The sequence below is a fragment of the Phaenicophaeus curvirostris genome, chromosome 6 (assembly GCF_032191515.1).
Source record: "Phaenicophaeus curvirostris isolate KB17595 chromosome 6, BPBGC_Pcur_1.0, whole genome shotgun sequence".
Taxonomy (NCBI): domain Eukaryota; kingdom Metazoa; phylum Chordata; class Aves; order Cuculiformes; family Cuculidae; genus Phaenicophaeus; species Phaenicophaeus curvirostris.
The window spans coordinates 24,906,480-24,926,234 of NC_091397.1; the positions used below are offsets into that span (position 1 = coordinate 24,906,480).

Genomic DNA, 19,755 nt, shown 5'->3' on the forward strand with positions numbered 1-19,755 from the left:
ACATTCATGTTTTAAGTTAGTTTTGTGCACTGTGCACATAAAACAATGCTTTTCTTAATGTTAATTACATTGTGGGGCTACATTCTAGATTCAAAATATGTAGAATTAATGATGTTGAGATTATAAAAACTGCAGAGCTCCAACAGATCTGAGTGGCGGAATTCTTTTTAAAAAAATGCAGACGAAACCACAGGTGACAGTTCCAAATCTTATTTGTGTACTGTTGCAAAACTGGTTATGTCCTTTTAAAAATAAGCTGGACAGAATTCAGAGTAAAGATATGACTGACTTAATGTGAGGCTGGCTAATGTGTTAAGTGAATTTTGAAAAAGGCCTATTATGTACACTTCATTTTTGCTCAAGTACTTTTAACTCAAAATTATGCTTTTCAAGTTCAGAAGGGTATTTATTCCCCAATTGTGCACCTTATATAGATAATTTGAATATTTTGCATATTTTCCTACTAACATATTGATTCTCAAACCTGATGCATTATATTTAGTTCATCAAGATACTCTGAATTTAATTTAAGCATCTTCCATGGCCTGTTTATGCTTAGGTTGTTAAGACTTTGTACCTTTAATTGCTCCAGTTCATTAGATCACAAGATTTGAGTCATTGTGCTTGTTACTCCTGATCACTTTTACCTTTCCTTGGTTTCCATGGAAGCTGAAGGAGAACATGAGTGTTTGTTTTAAAATTCTAGTCAATATCATCCTAATTAGTTAAAATTGATCTGTCACTGAAAAGTCCTTTTCTTGGTACTCCTTTTTAAAAAAAAAAAGAATAGAAAAAACTTCCCCAAAATTTTTTTTTTTGCTTCATTATATAAGTGTAACATTTCCATGATCATAGTTGAACAGCAAGTAACCTTTTCTCTTTTAAAGCTGTGATTTCAAGGAAGTAAAGGTGACCTTTTGATTAGTGTGTACCTTAATATTTTCAAATATTATCTACATTCTCAGAAACAGATGGAAAATGTCTTGTTTAATTCATTTAGAGTGACATTGTGGTAAATATTTTAATATTTTATTTTAGCCAGAAAGTGAAATTTCCACCACAGTAGAAGATTACAGTTCTGAGGTAAGACTGAAATAATGCTTTTCATAACTTTTTTTTCAACTTTTTCTTTTACGTGTTTACTGCAGTACTGAGCATTGTTTTTGAAAAAGGAAGGAAAGAAAGAGCAGGTGTGATACTATAGGCAAAGCTGTTGCATGTCATTACTGGTATGAGTAATGTACCGTTAAAACAAGCATTATATCAGCTGCATAATGGAATGGCTACTGTAATCAATAATGCAGTAGATATACGAACTGTTGTAACAGTGTTATTGTTATGGTTGTATTAATGCTTCCTGTGCCATTGGAGTTGTGGCTGTGCATAATCTACTAATTTTCTGTGGGAAACTATTGAAGAAGTTAATTATGTTTTAACAAGTTCTAAAGCAGACGTTGCTCAGTGACTGGCTAGACGTCAGTCTACTGGCTGGAAGTGGTGAGTTCTTGTCTTTGCATTGCTTGTTGTTTGGGGGTTTTGTTTTGTTTCTTTCACTTACTAAGCTGTCTTCATCTTAACCCATGAATTTTTCTTGGTTTTTGCCCTTCTGATTCTGTCTTCCATCCCACTGATAGAGAAGTATGTTGATGACACTGGAGAGGCTTAGCTGCTGGCCAGGGGCAACTTGCTACGTATTTGTGTCTACTACTCATCTCTGTCACATTGAAGGGTAGTAGGATACATGGAACTTCAATCTTGCCAAATAAAACAGTTTGTTATGTTTGCAAGTAAAAGACTACCTCATGCATAAATGTAGGCTAAGAACGTGTTTACAAGAAATAGCTATGGAATATCTGAGTACAGTAAATATTGCTTCTAGTTTAAAAACAAACTTCTTCATATCTCAAACAATCTCTTTCTGTAGTGACAATCTGGGTTTGATTTTGCAGATCTCTGTGCTAAATAATTCTGCAAAACACACCTAAGAATCTTAAGCTTGGGACAAGTAAGAGAGTATGAAGTAATGAGTCTCAGTTGCTGAAGTAAATTTGGTATACAATGTTTTGTCCCTCTCTTGATTTAGTTTTTATGAGAAGGTGACTATGCCCTAGAGTAACTGTTTGTTCCATACTAGTATTATAGCTGTGTATTGTGAACACTAAGGGAATACACACACCAGAAAATGTGTCCCTGACCTATTGCACTGCATGGTGCAGAAGCAGAATCGTTACCACAGTGGACAGTCTAGGCATGCCCTGAAAACTGGAAGGACTTTTCGTTCCCGAATTAAGTGCTCTGCCTTCACTTGCTCCTTCTACCAGCCTGTTCTCTTGACCAGCTCTTTGTCTGTTTCTGTCCCCTAGTTTTTTGTAAGTTCTTCCCTTCTCTGTAATAGCTTGACAGTCTTTTCACCTTCCCTTGCCCATCCCTTCTTTCCCCTTCCTTGGTTTCTTAGCTCAGTCTTGTAGGCTTTTTTGCCTGTTTCTGTTCTTCCTTTTCTTTCTTTAGTCATTCCAAAGCCCATTTTTTCCCAGCCTTTCCAACTTAATCCAAGCATTTTTTTCCTTCTTTCTTATTTTAATATATTTTCTCCCTCCTTCTTGAAAACCTCTTCTCCTTCTTCTCTCTTCTTTCTAATGTTCAGCTCAACTTTTCCTAGATGAAAGCAGTGGTTTTTCTTTCCAGCCTCTTACCAAATCCCAGTTACAGTTTTGTCCATAGATGTGGTCTTTTTAGTTGAAATCTTTTCCTGTCCCTCTTTTCCCCAGTTTGACTCTTCTCTCCCACTTCTTCCTCCTGTCCTTTTTTATAAGTATCCTCACTTTCTTCTGGTGAGTTGGGAGAAGGCACTTGGGATTACAGGGAAAACATTCCCTCACATTCATTATTGACTACTTTCAAATACAGAATACCAAACCATATTGACCCTTGGTCTGCTCAGTTGTGGTCATTCTTATGGCATGTTTTTTATGATGCAAATTAAAAAAATGTATATCTGAGACTGGCGCTTTTGGATTGCAGATTTCAGTCTTGCTGCTGGAGGGTGCTGTAAATAAAAGAAAGAGATTTTTTTTGAGGGACAGGTACAAGGGGCTGAACCAGCTCTGCTGGGGTAGGTAGTGAGTGGAATTTAAGGATTTATTATTTTTCATAGGTAAAATGTGTTTTATTTTGTCCAAGGAATTAAAGTAGCAAACAACATAAAGAGTCTGAGTTTGCTTTCTCTATGGTAACGTGATAGGGCAGTATATGCACACATTTTGCTATTGAGAGTGTAGCAAATGCACTTTGAACAACTGCTGTGACCTTACTGCACCTTTTTAGAATATGCATCACCATGGTATGTGGTTTCTATTAAATGGAATATGCAGTATGTGAAGAACGAACCCTTGAAAACAGTTGACAGTGGCATTGATGTTCATGTATTTTTACAAGTGAGAGGTATTACATATATAATGAAATATGACTAAGAAATTTTGGTCACTTGAGAAAGGTTGTAGGAAAGAGTGTTGGAGACGGATTTCTAAGGCTCAAGAAAACATGTCTTTGCACTACGAGACAGACTACAGAAAAGATCTGACACAATGCCTCATGATAATTGTGGATATGTTCTGATTTTTAGTGTTTTGTTGTTTCTTTCCAGTTGTATTCAAAGCTCTCATTTTAAAATGAATTTTCACATTTAAACACTTAACTTTACCTTGCTTTGTTTTTTAAAGATTTCTGTAGGTGCTTACAGAAGTATATTAGGGAGCAGTTTTTGAGATGCTGAAGACAACAGAATTACAGCTGGACTGAATGTGCCTTTTAAAGAATTGTACACTTCCTCAAAATTGCAGGTTTCCTCAAAAATGCGATGACAGATGCATTTCTAGGCACTTCTTATTCTCATTCCTGCAAAAAGACTTTTTACTTCCCCAAGAGTTAGTTTCTAGGGCATAAGCAGGCAGTACAGAATTTAAGAGTAACGTGATCTGGTGAAGAGCAAACTGAAGTGGTAAGAGTTGCTATCTTAATAAGCTTTTTTTAATTCCAGTGCATTACAGTCGGTTAGTGTCTACGATGATGAAACAACATGTTTAAGAATGCGTATGTTTTAGAAACTGAATTTTCATTGTGTTTCATGTCAGCTGTAGGGTTACTTTTATTATTAAAAGTTCTACTTACACTCATGGCCCCTGTAAATAAAGCAATCTAAAGCGTTTTCAGTTTAAGATGATGAACAAGTTAAATTTTCTCTGTAGAAGTGAAATTATGAAGTTCTATAAAATCTTGAGCTTACCTTTTTTCAGATATGTTAACCCCTTTTGCGAGTGCTAAGAAACCACCCATTTATAGAAAAATTGTTGAGAAATCTGTATTGATTTTAGTGGGGGTTTTGTCAGAAATTATGTTGAAATTGAGGCTGTCATGCTTCAAAGTGAAATAGATCATAAATCATTTGTTTCCTTGTAGTTGGTAAAATATGTCAAATTATTTTGATTCTTCAGTCCCTGATCTTGAAGAATTGGATAAAATTCAGTGATAAGTATTTTCCTCTTTACAAGACTTATCAGACACACAATTATAAGCCAATACAGTTGTTTAAGTAAAGTTGAAGGAACCAGTGGATATTTATACATATGAATTCTTTTCTTGAAGGAATTGTATTATAAATAGTGTCATGTTCAGTTTTGTTCTGCCGCCTCTCCAAATACCTGCATGGTCAAATGTGGTAGCCAAACTGAAGACTGATAAATCCTTCATAGGACTCCCTTGCCTTTTGTAACAAGTTGGACAGTTAATCTATTCCAGATATTTCTGTATTTTTCTACTATGGAATCAGAGTCGTTCTTTAATCAGAAGTCTGCTTTCCAGTCTGTAATAGGTTATATTATTTTCGTGATTTAGTGTATTTTCTACATTTTTCACTGGTCAAACAGTATATAGTGATTTATGCTGAGCCTGAATTTGCTATTTACAACAGGAAATTTTTGTAGTACTGACATAAATGTTATAGGTAGTTACATGTTATGTATTATTACTGCTATTTCTGTAGTATAATTTCAGTTCTTCCAAGATCTAAGGGGCATTAGAAGGAGTTCATTGGTGTCATAAATTTAATCCTGACCTCTAGTGGCAATTGTCATGAATCGCTGCCTTAATTCACTGTTCCCTTCTGTTTCTCCAGAAGAATATTAATATAATTTCTCTTAAGAATATATATTTACTGATGCAATATGAATTGTACCTTTATTTTTAGTTAATAGACTATCAATTATATTTTACTTTGTATTGGTAAATACTATTTTTGTGAATTATTTGGAAAATACAAGCAAGGAAGAAAAATCAGACAGAACATCCTCTGAGAGACTTCCACTTCTTTCAGTTGTTTCATGTATTTTGTTCAGCAAAACCGTTGCTCCTGGGTATTTCATGTATTGTAAAATTCTTTTTTTTTCTTACTCTCTGGTTATTTGTTTATGCAATTTTATCCAGAGCTCCTGTTACTCCTGGCTTCCATTACTTTAAAGTGCTGTGTGGTTTGAATGTTTCTTAATAAATGGTTAATTGTTTGCTGAGATGTGTAACTAAGCACATCATAAGGCATTAATGCATAAGGACATTTCAGCATTAAAGGTGAACTGCAAAGCTTTAAAAGAAGAAATTATAATAATCTGCATCTGTAGTTTTTACGGGGTTGCAGAAGATCTCTATGAAGGTAAACCCCTGGGGCCATGAGACCCAGAAGTCAAGTAGGCCTTGTGTAGGCATTTATCAACACTGGAGTTCATATCTGGACTGCAGTCTTCGTGTACTGCAAATGAGTTAAAAATTAGTTTTAAATATATTTTGAAGCTAGCAACTTAGCCCCAAATGTCTGTCTGCTCTGACACAGCCGAATTTCTGTCATGCCAGGCTGCTAATGAGACCCCCAGCTACGGTGGTCTGGCTGCTTTTTCCATAAATTTCAGTGCGGTTTATTGTCTTGTTGTTTTTCAGCTTCCACTTTACCAGAAGGCATAAGGCATTTGAAAGGAGAAGGTATCAGATGAGAAAAAGCATGGACTACCGTGTTGTTATTGTGATTTGCTTCTGTGATATCTAAGAGCTCCTGTGGAATGAGGCAGGATTTCCTATGTTCCAGGCAGTAGTTTTGAATGTGTATAGCAAAACCCCTTTTTTAAATAAAAGGTCTTTTGTAGAATTTTCAGCTGCTAAGGAGTCTGGAGCATCTAATGAGATAAGGCTTTTATGTATTTCTTAGCAGTTCTTATTATAAAGTGTCTGAGTGTCTTAATTGTTGTACACAGAAATTATACACAGGAAGAGAAGTGTATCCACTGTGACAGATTGCAAAAATCATACACTGCATCTTTATTGATTAAGACTAAATAAAATAGGAGTTTAAAAAAGGGGAAGTATTATTTCATAATAGAGTTTCTGTTAAATTACTAGTGTTATTAATCTGGCACATGCACCAAAGTCCAAATGAAGACTTTGGTGCCAGGCACTGTGTAGACTGTGTAGACAACGTGTGAATGTGGAGTGACCATCTGGCAATATACAAATGTTGTGCAGTACCTCTGTGAATTGCCTAGACTGCTGTTTGCTGCAATTTTCTTCATTCTTTCTAAAATAAGGTAGTAACCTCTGTGTGATATCTTGCTTTTTGCTGAGGAAGTCAGGAATTGAAAGGGCACTGTCTCAGCTCTGCAAATTCTGGTCTAATACAGGTATATTCATTCTCTTAATACAAACAATGACTATATTGATCCCACTTATAACAGTGTACTTCCATGTCAGGTGGCTTACTGATTTGCTCTGGCATATGATAGTCCTCCGTAAATAAACCCTGATCTAGACTATGGCAGATGACTGAGCTGTGGATGTGGTCTTCCTGGACTTCAGTAAAGCCTTTGACACAGTTTCTCACAGCATTCTGCTTGAGAAACTGTCAGCCTCTGGACTGGACAGGCGCACACTCTCCTGGGTGGAAAACTGGTTGGATGGCCGGGCCCAGAGAGTGGTGGTAAATGGTGTGAAATCCAGCTGGAGGCCAGTGACAAGTGGGGTTTTCCAGGGCTCAGTGCTGGGTCCAGCCCTGCTCAGTGTCTTTATCAATGACCTGGATGAAGGCATCGAGTGTACCCTTAGCAAGTTTGCGGACGACACTAAGCTGGGTGGAAGTGTTGATCTGCTGGAGGGTAGGGAGGCTCTGCAAAGGGATCTGAACAGGCTGGACTGCTGGGCAGAGTCCAATGGCATGAGGTTTAACAAGGCCAAATGCCGGGTCCTGCACTTGGGGCACAACAACCCTATGCAGTGCTACAGACTGGGAGAAGTCTGTCTAGAAAGCTGCCTGGAGGAGAGGGACCAGGGGGTGTTGGTTGACAGCGACTGAACATGAGCCAGCAGTGTGCCCAGGTGGCCAAGAAGGCCAATGGCATCTTGGCTTGTATCAGAAACGGCGTGACCAGCAGGTCCAGGGAGGTTGTTCTCCCTCTGTACTCGGCACTGGTGAGACCACTCCTTGAATCCTGTGTTCAGTTCTGGGCCCCTCACCACAAGAAGGATGTTGAGGCTCTGGAGAGAGTCCAGAGAAGAGCAACAAAGCTGGTGATGGGACTGGAGAACAGGTCTTACGAGGAGCGGCTGAGAGAGCTGGGGTTGTTTAGCCTGGAGAAGAGGAGGCTGAGGGGAGACCTCATTGCTCTCTACAACTACCTGAAAGGAGGTTGTGGAGAGGAGGGTGCTGGCCTCTTCTCCCAAGTGACAGGGGACAGGACAAGGGGGAATGGCCTCAAGCTCCACCAGGGGAGGTTTACGCTGGACATTAGGAAAAAATTTTTCAGAGAAAGGGTCATTGGGCACTGGCAGAGGCTGCCCAGGGAGGTGGCTGATTTACCTTCCCTGGAGGTGTTTAAGGCACGGGTGGACGAGGTGCTAAGGGGAATGGTTTAGTGTTTGATGGGAATGGTTGGACTTGATGACCTGGTGGGTCTCTTCCAACCTGGTTATTCTATGATTCTATAAACATAGAATTTGGGTATGAAATGCCATGATGCCTTTCCATCTCAAGTAGCATTATTTTTGTTTCTGGCCCTGATTGAATAAACAGTTCTGAGGGGAAATACAGCTGTTGTTGCTTTCTCATTTTAAAATATTGGTCTGCTCTTTTAAAAGCCTGCCTATCTGTTTTATGGTTACTCATAAGTACACAGTATATTTTGTTCATTTGGATTTTTTTTAACCTCTGTCTGCTGCTTTGGTTTATGCTTGCCTATTTGAGATTAATCATTATTAATTTGCATGCTCTGTAGAACCAAAATTCTCACAAAAGCTGAAAGAGATTGCAGTGTTAGGTGAGTGAAATAGGATTCTTTTCAAATGTCTTATGTTAAATGAATAATTTCTGCTGTTTTTCAATCTTGAGAAATTCCTTCAAAGTGAGAATGAGTCTCTGATACTGTCTTTTATCCACTATTGAGAGATTGGTGACTTCCAGAAATAGTAAAATTTGTGGTGTGTAAATACCTTTTAGAAAGTGTAACTATATGTAGCATCATATAGATATATTAAACGTATAATTTAAAATGCAACAGTACTACATTTTAATCATTTAAAGTATAAAGCTTTGCATTGACCTTTAAATCTGAATTCCTTTGTTTTCTCTAGATGTTTAAATCTGTAATATGTTTTTGTTTTTATATAGTAGTATCTGTTATTGCAATTTGGGGGGGGTACCTGTTACCTATGCTTACTTTGATGCTTTTAATATGTATAAAGCTGTTTCATATTTTGAATGAAATATATTTTTGTAGCATAAAAGTTCCTGTGGATTAGCAGGAATAATCACGTAAGATTCAAAAGAATGGATAATAGAAATCAAGCTTTATTTCAAATAATGTATTTAGAAATTGTCTTTATACAGGTAAATGCTTGCAGTTTTGTGACAAGAACAGCTATACCTGCAGACTTAATCGGGGTACAGTATTGCAAATTGAATTGTAATACTAATGGTGAATACTAAAAACCTCAAACAATTTGTTTTGAACAAAAAAAAATAAGCTAATACTTTATTTTGCGTGCTCCGCTCTGCATCTGCATTGTTATATATTAATATAGTGTATCATTAAACTTGAAATGCAAAATAATTTACTACTTCTATTAAAGCTAAGGCGATAAAGCAGAATTTGCAGAAATGCTTTATGCCAGTGCTTCTGAGGTGTGAATTAAACTAATGAAGGATGTTACCATGGTAATAATATCTTTCTTTGATGCTGTATTGTATGTCATTGTACTGAGGTCGCATTTGATACAGAATTTGATATTTGAGTTTATTTACTGTGATAAAGCATAAAAAAGGCATGCTAAGGAACTTGGATTGATTTAGGAAGAAGAATTTGGAGTTGGAGAGATTTGTTGTGAGCATGGAATGCAGCACTCTCACACGCAGCTAGAGGTGATGGAGAATGAATTGGCTGGGAAACAGCAAGAGATTGAAGAGCTAAACAAAGAGCTAGAAGAAATGAGGGCAGCATATGGTACAGAAGGTTTGCAACAGGTATAATTACCTTACGTTGCTTTCTACTTGTTACTCGGTTACGTGCAAAAATGCAGAGCATCACCTGCCTGAAGGATTTCACAATTAGTGGCAGCTATTCAGAATGCATTTAATGTGTGGTATAGAATTACACATAATTTCTTTCAGTTACATACCATGCATTCTGTTTCTTTGAATGGCATTTCCATTGTGTGTTCTTTTTCTCTGTATTTTGTGACTAAAATTCTAGTTGTCTTCACAGTGACTTTCTTCAAATCAGGAATGTAAAGGCTATTTTCTTCAAGAAAAAGCACTAATTCTTCTCTTGTTGTGCAAAGACTGCTTTTCTTTTAATACTTTCCTATTCCTCCAAGTTAAAAAAAAAAACTCAGGTTTTACTTCCTAAGGAAGGATATAACTGAGTTGATCCATGAACCAGAAAGATATTTACATATCAGACTCCACAGTCTGACATACAAGGCAACTGTGTCAGAATAATAGAATCAACTTCTAATAAACTTAATTTTACAGGGAAGTATTTCTCACTTCAGAAATACCAGTGGAATGTAAAGTTAGGTTTTAAAGAAAAAAATATTAAATACATATCCTTTCAGTTTAAGCAAATGGTGAAATGCACTGAAGTCAATGCTTAGTCATGTTTTATATGTTACTTCTGTGTCTCTCAATTCGGGTTCAGGTAACGTCATTGTTTTCCTGTTCTTTACAAAGAACTATTGAATACCAAAATTATTCTAATATTTACTCATTTTCACCTTCATTATTATTGCACAATTGTAATTTTTTTTCTGCTTTCATTTGTATTTTATCTCTGAAAACTGATGCCATGTTTTCCACCGTGTTAGAGGGATTTTTAAGTGTTTTCCCTGGCGGAGGTGGTTGTCATCCTTTTGTCTGTCAGTGAATCTCTGGTGTTGCGATTTAATCAAACTTAGCTTCTAATTATGTGTCCTTTATCTATGATGCTAAATGTAACTCATAATCATAGCATAGTAAAGCACATAAGCAAAATGTTAGCTCTTCACAATTGTGACTTCTGTTTGCTTTTCCTGTAAAAGGTGAAAGTGACAATTTTTAAATTTTTAGAATTGATATGATCACTATTTTTAAAATAAAATATATTAAAATAAAATAGGCTGCAGCACAACAGTTACAGCATACTTTTGTATGGTAGTGATGCAGTGCATAATATCTCAGTTGAGAAATGCATATGGCTTACATCTCAGAAGAAACAAGAGCTGTAAAAGGTGAATGTGGAAGATAGGTTGTGTACTTTTTGTTCTGTAGTTTTGCTAAAGAAAAAAATTAGATAAAAAAAGTTTAAAATTATATAATGTGTGGATTGGAACAGATACATTTAGTTACTCAATTTCATAGAACAGATGCAAAGTGAAAGGTCTGACACAAAAGTGTCTGCTCTGTACCTAATCTTATCTAGATTTTAGTTAATTTGCTGGATACTATAACAAATATCTAGTATTTCCACTAGATCCATGCTTTTAAAGTAGGCATTCACTGCAGTGTTCTGAAAATAACTTTGGAAGTATTTCCTCAATTTGTTTGCATTGTTTGTCTTGTTTAAGGAGCATCTGGTTTTTATGTCCCACTGCGTAATATCCCTATCCTCTAAATTGGTTAGCTTTGTCTAGAAGCATTATAATTTTACTTTAAGACTCTGCATGTAGTCTGGAAAACCTTCTTTTTTTGAGCATTGTATACAAAACAGTTACAGAATGTGACTGATGATTTACGAAATTTGCAGTGTGTAAATATGAAGCTTCCACAAGCCTTGAATGAGTTCAAATTGACAAAGTGACTTCAAAATGTGTCATGTATCTATTTGTAAGATTGCACATTAAAATTGTCCCAATTAATCTTTTAGAATTTCTGACTGCCTGAATGTAATCCTACAAAAAATAAAACACTTTCAAAGGATTTTTTTATGTAGTTTTATAATTTCTTCATCATTACAAATTACAAAATATTTATCTGTTAAATACACTGTGTCAGTTTTGCAGCTGGAGCTGATTTTCTTATGTAGTTACGAATAATTTCTCGAGGTTCACAATGTAGGATATTGCATGGTATCTATTACATGCTTTTAGTATGTTGAATACAATTTATTGTACTTTCCATGAGAGATTATATGACTTGCATTTATTGTAGGAAAAGTGTGTGAATATGAGTAGTTGTACAAAATTTCCAAAAAATTTTAAGTAGATAATCTGACTTCCTTTATGATGATTTGTTTATGTGACCATGCTTTTTAGTTAAAAAAAAAAAGGCAATTAACTGATTAACCTTCTTAGAAGTTCAGATTTTGTTCTTTGATGAATATATTTCGTGTGGAGGTCATATGTTGTTAAGTTGCGGGGGGGAAATCTGTTTCTGAAGTATTTACAGGTAGAGTTTGTGAAAACATAAATGCTCCAGTGGATCAGTATGACATCTTTTAAATGGAGGGGTTAGGAGTGACATTCTCTTATTTAACTAGGATAAGCTAATTTTTTTTTTTTTACTGTGATTTTGATGTGCATAATAATTTAAATCTTATCTTCTGTAGCTGCAAGAATTTGAAGCTGCTATCAAAAAAAGAGATGACATTATCACTCAGCTCACTACGAACCTACAGCAGGCACGGAAAGAAAAGGATGAGACTATGAGGGAATTCTTAGAGCTTACTGAACAAAGTCAAAAACTGCAAATTCAGTTTCAACATGTAAGTAACAGTGGTACCAATATTTATTTGTATTTGAAAATTGGTGTCACTTTGGAGGGTCCATAAATAGCTACTTCCTACAGAAACACAGACATTTTTATGTGGTTTTTGGTCTCTTAGTATAGATCAGCAGTCTCACTTTACCAGTCCTACAATTATCATTAGACTGCCTGGTTTGTTGTACTGATTTACTATAAAATAATAAGATTATTTCTTCCCTAGTATGTGGTGCTAGCTTCTGATAAATACTGGATCATGGCAGTCATCTTAGGTAAAAATGGTTGTGTAATTAGCTCTTAGAGCTTTGGGCTAAGTCCAACCTGTTCCCTTTGATGGCTGGCTGGTTTAATTTCAGCTTGGGTGGGCCACCATTTCATGCTTTAGTCCTTCCTGTATTTTGGGGTAAAATCTGCCTCTTCTGGTGTTTTTAGGAGGTAATTTAAATAACAAATTTAAGCTTCAGAGAAGCACTTGGTCTAAAAAGCACTGGTGATTGAGGTGCAATAGACAACCTGTTAACCTGTGTAACTACAGCTTACAGTGTTGCAGTTGAATATTATAATATAATTAATTAATGTTACATATTTTTATTGGTTGGCCATTCTGAAAGAGTAAGGATATTTCAGCTCCTCCTCCAAGAATTTATGAAATTGTTTAAAAGATCTTTGTGCTTGTGATGTGGAAGAAGAAAGTAAACTGTTTCTGAAAGATTTTATATATATGAGGGGTTTTTTTTTTAATATTTAAGTTGCAGGCAAGTGAAGCCCTGAGGAACACCAGCCATAGTTGCACAGCTGCTGATTTATTGCAAGCCAAGCAACAGATACTTTCACATCAGCAACAGCTAGAAGAACAAGAATGTCTGCTGAAGAACTATCAGAAAAAGAATGAAGAATTTGAAGTGCAGATTACATGTCTTCAAGACAAAATCGCAACATATGAAATGGTATATTCCTTATAGAACAATCTCTTTTCCTAATATTTTTTTTCATGGCATGATTTTGTAATTCCTTTGAAATTTAAGGGCCAAAGCCCGATTATGTGGCTGCTGCATAGAATGCATACAGCGATTTTAAGTTTATAAGGCTGCTTCTGCTAACTAACCCATAGTATGTGTTTCATTTAAAACTAGAATTTTTTATGTCAATATTATGTATTACGTTCTAAAACATTGCAGAAATAGTTACAAAAAATAGTGAAACTGTACTGTATGCTAGAATGCCTTCACTAAATGACATCATTTTGTTAGGAAAATGATTTATAACCTGATTGGACAGTATTTGCTGTCTTAAGGAAAGAATGGATTCTTTTCTTCATGTATATTTTTTTATTACTCTTCATAGAAAGCATCCTAAAAAAATTAGATGTCATTAATAGTGAGTAGAGTCAAGGCTTCCACTAGATTGCACCAAGTATTTTTTTTTTAAGTATCAGAGCACAACTGCAAAAAAAAGGAAGGGTTTATTTGTCTTTTTTCATTTTTTTCTTTTCTTTGTGTGGGAGGTGATGCAGGATGGGGGCAGGAAGGAGCAGTGTCACTTATTCCAAAGATGCAGAAAACCTCCAAATGAGGTCAAAAAATAATTTTTTATAAAGTTTTTATAAGTTTTTAATAAAGTTTTTATAAAGTTTTTTAAGTTTTTGTAAATTACACTTGCCTTCTAAGGAGCATTTAAATGTTCTTATATGTTCAGATAATAAATTAAAAGTAAGAACGTGTTTTTTCTCATTTTTTAAAGGAAAAACAGAAAAACGAGGGAGAAGATCCAAGTCAGCTACAAGAAAAAGAAGCATTAATTGAAGAGCTGGAAGCAAAACTTGGAGAGGAAGAAAAAAAATCATTTCAGCTTCAGGAAAAATTATCAGATGTCAGTAAATTACTTGAAGAATTGAAAGAACAGGTTTCAGTAAAGAACCAGGAAATAAATAATGTGAGAATTGAACTTAACACTTACAAACAGAAAGAAAGACAATGTTCTGATGAAATAAAACAATTAATGGGAGCTGTAGAAGAATTGCAGAAACGGTGTTATAAAGACAGCCAGTGTGAAGTCGACATTGTGCAAAGAATGGAATTAGAAACACAAAGGAGACTGGCACAACTTCAGGCTGAATTAGATGAAATGCACGGCCAGCAGATTGTACAAATGAAGCAAGAATTGATTAAGCAGCATTCAGTGGAAATAGAACAACGTCTTTCACAACAAAAAATAGAATTGGAGAAAACTTTAAGTCTCTGTTTGAATGAGAATGTTAATGAAAATCAAATGCATTTAATGAATATTAAGATTAGTGAATTGAATGTGAAATTACAAGATGCTGATAATGAAAGAGAAAAAATAAAGCAAGAACTGTCACAACAGATGGAAGCCATTTCAGCAGAGAGGTCTCTTCAACAAACTAAAATTGAAGATCTTTTTCAAGAACTGAATTTTTCAAGAGAGCAGGTTCAAAGAGCCAAACAAACTATAGCAGATATGGAATGTAAATTAAATGAAGCTGAAAAATACCAATCTGTGATTGAAGATTTAAAAACTCAACTGGCTTCTGCCTCTGAATTTAGGAAGGATTTGGAATTAAAACATGAGACAGAAGTCACAAATTACAAAATAAAACTTGAAATGCTGGAAAGGGAGAAGGATGCAGTTTTGGACAGGATGGCAGAATCTCAGGAAGCAGAATTAGAGAGACTGAGAACAAAGCTTCTGTTTAGTCATGAAGAGGAGCTTTCCAGACTTAAAGAAGACTTAGAAAAAGAGCACATGGTGAATATTGAAAGCCTTAAAGATAACTTGAATATACACCATAAACAGCAGCTAGATGTGGTACAAAATGAAATGAGTCAAAAGATGGAAGCTATGCAATATGAAAAGGACAAATTAATCGCTAAGCAAGACCAGCTGATAGTAGAGATTTCAAATCTAAAAGATTTACAGGAGTTTATTGTGAATTCTAAAACTGAAGAAATGACACTTCAAATCCATGAGCTGCAGAAGGAAGTTGAATTGCTTAGGCAAGAGGAAAAGGAAAAAGGTATGCTTGAACAAGAAATTCAAGTACTAAAGCTTAAAACTGAGTCAATGCAGGACCAAATGAGGGTGAGAGAAGATAGCCTTCAAAAAAGATGTTCAGAACTTGAAACACAAAATAACCTTCTTAAGGGGGAAAACAAAACTCTGGAAGAGAAATTGACAAGTATGTTGGTAAGTGCTGAAGAAAATGTCATGTTTAACAACAGTGTTAGCTCCAAGTCAGAAATTTTGGACTTGCAAAAAAGAATAGAAAAGCTGATTACTGAAAATGAGCAACTTAAAAACCAGAACAGTCAACTCCAAGAGGATACTGAACAGCAGAAGAGTGCTTTTTCATTTACTGAGAAGAAACTTGAAGCTAATTATAAAGAGCTGCAGAAAGAATGTGTGAGTCTTCTGAAGGCAAAAACTGAGTTAGAAGAGAACAAGAATAAGCAGGAAGTTGAATACGAAAGCAAACTCAAAGCTTTGAATGAAAAACTTCACCACTTGCAAAACGATAGACCAGTTTTATTTAAAACTAAAACTTCTGGTTTTGAAGGGGGTAAAGAAATCAAGGTGTCTGGGGCACACACATTTGAGGCTGCAGAAGTTGTTGAGAAGGATGCAACAGAACTTATGGAAAAGCTTGAAGTTACCCAGCGTGAGAAACTGGAATTATCCCTGAGACTTTATGATCTCTCTGAACAGTTGAAGTCAAAGCATAGTGAAATTTGTCATTTAAATGAAAAAGTTAAATCCTTAAAAGATGAGAAAGAGCAAGTTCTAGCAAAATGTAAAGAACTAGAGGTCATAATTAGCCGTGCTCAGAGGGGACATAGTAGTAGTAACGAGCCTAAGACAAAATGTTCTAGAGCTAGAGCTCCAAAGACTGCTGCTCCAGCATCTGAACGTAGAAACAAAACCACCACTCCAAGAAATAAAGTTGATGAAGGAATAAATGTAAGAGGAAATCTAGGTTCAGGTAAAGATATCAGTCATGAGGTACCAAAAAGAAAGGAAGCTCAGCACGTGTCGAAAACAGAACAGTCTCTTTTAGAACATTTGCATGGGATGTCAGACAGTCTGACAGATGAACCATCGTTAATAGCCATTACACAGAGTGAAAATAATAATCTTCAGCAGCAAGTGGATGCATTAAAATCAGAACAGGTAAGTGTCTTAAAACAGTATAGAAGATATAATAATTTGCTCCTGAAAATTTGTAGGAGCTTGCAGTTGGAAATTTGCATCATATTTTCCTATTAGCTGCTTTGAAGTACAGGTGCGTGGTCATGTGAGTGTGTGTGGCAGTGTGACCAGTGGTTGAAAGTGGTGACGTGAAAGACCAGAATGATAGCCGTTGTTAATGTGTATGAGGATGCTATTTTTCAATGAAAGAAATGCTCTTCCTTTACTTAAATCAACAACAACAACAAAAGCTAAAGAGAAGATATCTAGAGTACTTCACACTTCAGTATATCATTTGACTGACTTACTGGAGGTGAAACCTTATTCAGGACATAATTTTTAAAAAATCTGTGGATTGCGTTTCACTTCTCTAAGTATTCATTCAAACGGTATAAGGAGATAATGAAACTCTTGACTTCTTTGGGCATCTTTGATCAAATTCGTGAAATACTAATCCTCCATTATCAAAATGTTTGAGTGATTATCACATCTTAAGACGTGTATCTGGGGATGAGCGCAAGAATAGAAATGTGTGAAGATAGAGAAGTTACATATATTGTGGGAATCTAAATAATCTCCATGTTTTGCTGGAAAACTTTTTCTTGTATACTTGGCTATTGTACATATATTGTAAATGAATTGCAGGAAGTATGGAAAGGTTTACTTGCCAATAGAAATAGCGAAGTATGGAATTACTAGTACTTAATCAGGTGCTGGAATCTTAAATCTGGCATAAAGTTTATATACAAAGTTGAATAGCATGCTGCAAGAAGTGTGCAAATAAATTTTCTGTAGAAATAACCATTCTTCTGCTTTTTTGTTGACCATTCTTGTGTTATGTTTTTAGATTGGTTTGGGTTTTTTCATGTTCTCAAAATCCACTATACTACCAGTGTCTAATTCTATGTTGTGTTGTAGTTCAGTCATTTCCTAAGAAATCAAATCACAAGAAAAAGCTGCATTGGAAACGGTTTTAAGGTTATAAAACAGAGCTGCAGCTCTATAGTGCGATTTTGTGGCTTTTAATGAGGAAGTGGTAAGAGTCACAGTTTCCTGCCATGCAACTAAATCATCATGGTCCAGAGGTGTCTAAAACTTTTTTCAAACTCAGGCTCTAAATAGCTCAGTATTGGCAAATCCTAAACACGTTTTAACTTTAGCAGTGGGACTCCCAAAAGTGCAGGCTAGAACTACAAACCTTGGAAATAAATGGTTTTTAAGGTCTAATAATAATACAGTCTTTTAAATGTATTTGCAGTGAACTTTCTTAACTTACTGTTTTGGTAGTGGTATTCCTTTTAGTTCATCAGGGTAAAATTAATTGGAATTTTATTGCTGCAAACCAGAAATTTAAACATAGGTTTTTGTTGATTTTAATTCAATTTTCCTTTTAGGTTTAAGTAGAAGTGTTGTACTATTTTGTTAGAATTCAATTTTCCAAACTCTGTATATTTAAATATATCTAATATATATCATATATGCAGCATTCCATTCAACACAATACCAAAGTTAGGATTTCTTTGTTTTATTCTTTCTCACTTTTCATTAAATATGAACTTTTTCTTCAAAGACTGATTTACAGCTACAGATGGAAGCGCAGCGCATTTGCCTGTCCCTGGTTTATTCAGCTCATGTAGACCAGGTTCGTGAGTACCTGAAAGCAGAAAAAGAGAGTGCAATTTGCAGTCTTAAAGAGGAGCTTGTACGTAGTCATCTACAAGAGATGAATGATCTTAAAAAAATGCATCAGCTGGAGCTCCAGACCTTGAAAATTCAACAAGCAGGTAACTTGACCAAAATTATGGGAGTGAAGCTCTTGATATGAAAAACAGTGTCTTTAAGAGAAAACAAGCACGGGAGTTCGTGCATGTAGCTGTCCAGTAATTTGTTTTTATAGAATATTTTGAATTGGTTTTGTACCAAATTGGCTACACATGACAAGTAGGCTATTACTAAGGGTACTTAAGAAAACCAAAAATGTCATAATAAGAAGGAATAGGAAATCTTACAACTGTTTTTTTGTTCTTTGCATTAGGTCAGTTAATTGTGAAGTATGTGATAGATTGACCTCTAAGATTCTATTCCTTACTGAAATAATAAGCAAGTGCACCAACAAAATATTTTGGGGCTTGTCTCATTCTCTGTTTTTTTTTAATTCCTGCATTGCCTCTCTACTACTTCTTGCTTCAGTGTGCTTATATGTTATTGCGCTGGTTTTCTGTCCCTACATTTTCCCATAATTTGCGCTTGTATACTTTTTTGACGTAAGTTCTTTGCTCTCCAGTATGTTTCTGTAAAGTCTGATCTTTCTAGAGGTCACTAACAAAGCCATTAATTTCTTATCACTTACTCCTCATGAACATGCAGTTCTACCACAATAATTGAATCTATGTGATAGAAAAAGGAAGATGGGAACAAAAACTGTGCCCTCCTAAAAGCTGAAGAGGCAACCTTACTGAGTCAGGAATTAGGCCTTTGAAAAGTTGTTGTGCATCTAGGGTTGAAAAATGATATGAGTCATTTGTATTCCTAGATGATGAAGTCAAGTCTGCACAGAGACTTATAGAAAAGCTGAATGAAGCTGTAACTGAAGAATGTTCTAGGCTTGTTCAGGTAAGACTTAACAAAACGCTGTTTTGAAAACAAATTGTGTGTACAGTGAGTCATCATTTTTTCTGCATCATTTTTAACAGGTTTTCTTTGCAGCTGTTCACTTTGCATTGTTCTCAAAATACAGACTGCTAAACCTGATCTTCCAAAATAATATTGCAAGGGGATTTGTATTTTTGTCTAAAATTGTTTTATGTCTTTGTCCAGACAATTCTTCTGTCTTATACCTTGTCTTTATCTTCTATCTAATGTTTGATTTATACCTACTAGCTCAGAAGTATGTTTTTCCTTTCTGTATGTTTCTGGCTATACATTTTTGATTTAACTGCAGTCTGATGTCACACACATGTTGACACACAAGACATTGTGCTCTCGTATCTGCAATAAGATATTAATTTCCTTCTTAGCTGCAGCATATCTTTCAGACTTAAAAGCGCCTAAGGGTCTGTAAAAATTGCTGACTGTATTGGCTTAAGTAACAAAATATTGCAGTAAAAAATTTGAAGTTTATTTTTAGATTGTGTTCTGGTATCAGCCATGATTAATACTGTTTTGCCTTCTCTTTTTTTTTGTAGAGTACTAGTAATCAGTGGCCTTTCCATGTACTTTTTGACTGGCAATCAAATTAGTTATTAAACTTATTTCTGGGTGAATTAAGCTACTTTTCCAATTTTAAATAC

The 19,755-nt window shown here is 35.4% G+C and overlaps 1 protein-coding gene across 2 annotated transcripts in view; it reads left to right on the forward strand.

Annotated features, from left to right (window-relative positions):
• Positions 1 to 19,755, forward strand: part of AKAP9 (A-kinase anchoring protein 9) — a 110,787-nt gene that overhangs the window by 29,329 nt on the left and 61,703 nt on the right. Inside the window, exons 3-10 of one of the 2 annotated variants that reach the window (XM_069859607.1) lie at positions 1,039 to 1,083; positions 8,915 to 8,968; positions 9,377 to 9,547; positions 12,108 to 12,263; positions 13,012 to 13,209; positions 14,003 to 16,447; positions 18,036 to 18,249; positions 18,999 to 19,078. In XM_069859607.1, the coding sequence (XP_069715708.1) occupies positions 1,039 to 1,083; positions 8,915 to 8,968; positions 9,377 to 9,547; positions 12,108 to 12,263; positions 13,012 to 13,209; positions 14,003 to 16,447; positions 18,036 to 18,249; positions 18,999 to 19,078 (3,363 nt within the window). The remainder of the gene's footprint in view (positions 1 to 1,038; positions 1,084 to 8,914; positions 8,969 to 9,376; positions 9,548 to 12,107; positions 12,264 to 13,011; positions 13,210 to 14,002; positions 16,448 to 18,035; positions 18,250 to 18,998; positions 19,079 to 19,755) is intronic. The other variant, XM_069859608.1, reaches the window with a different exon arrangement.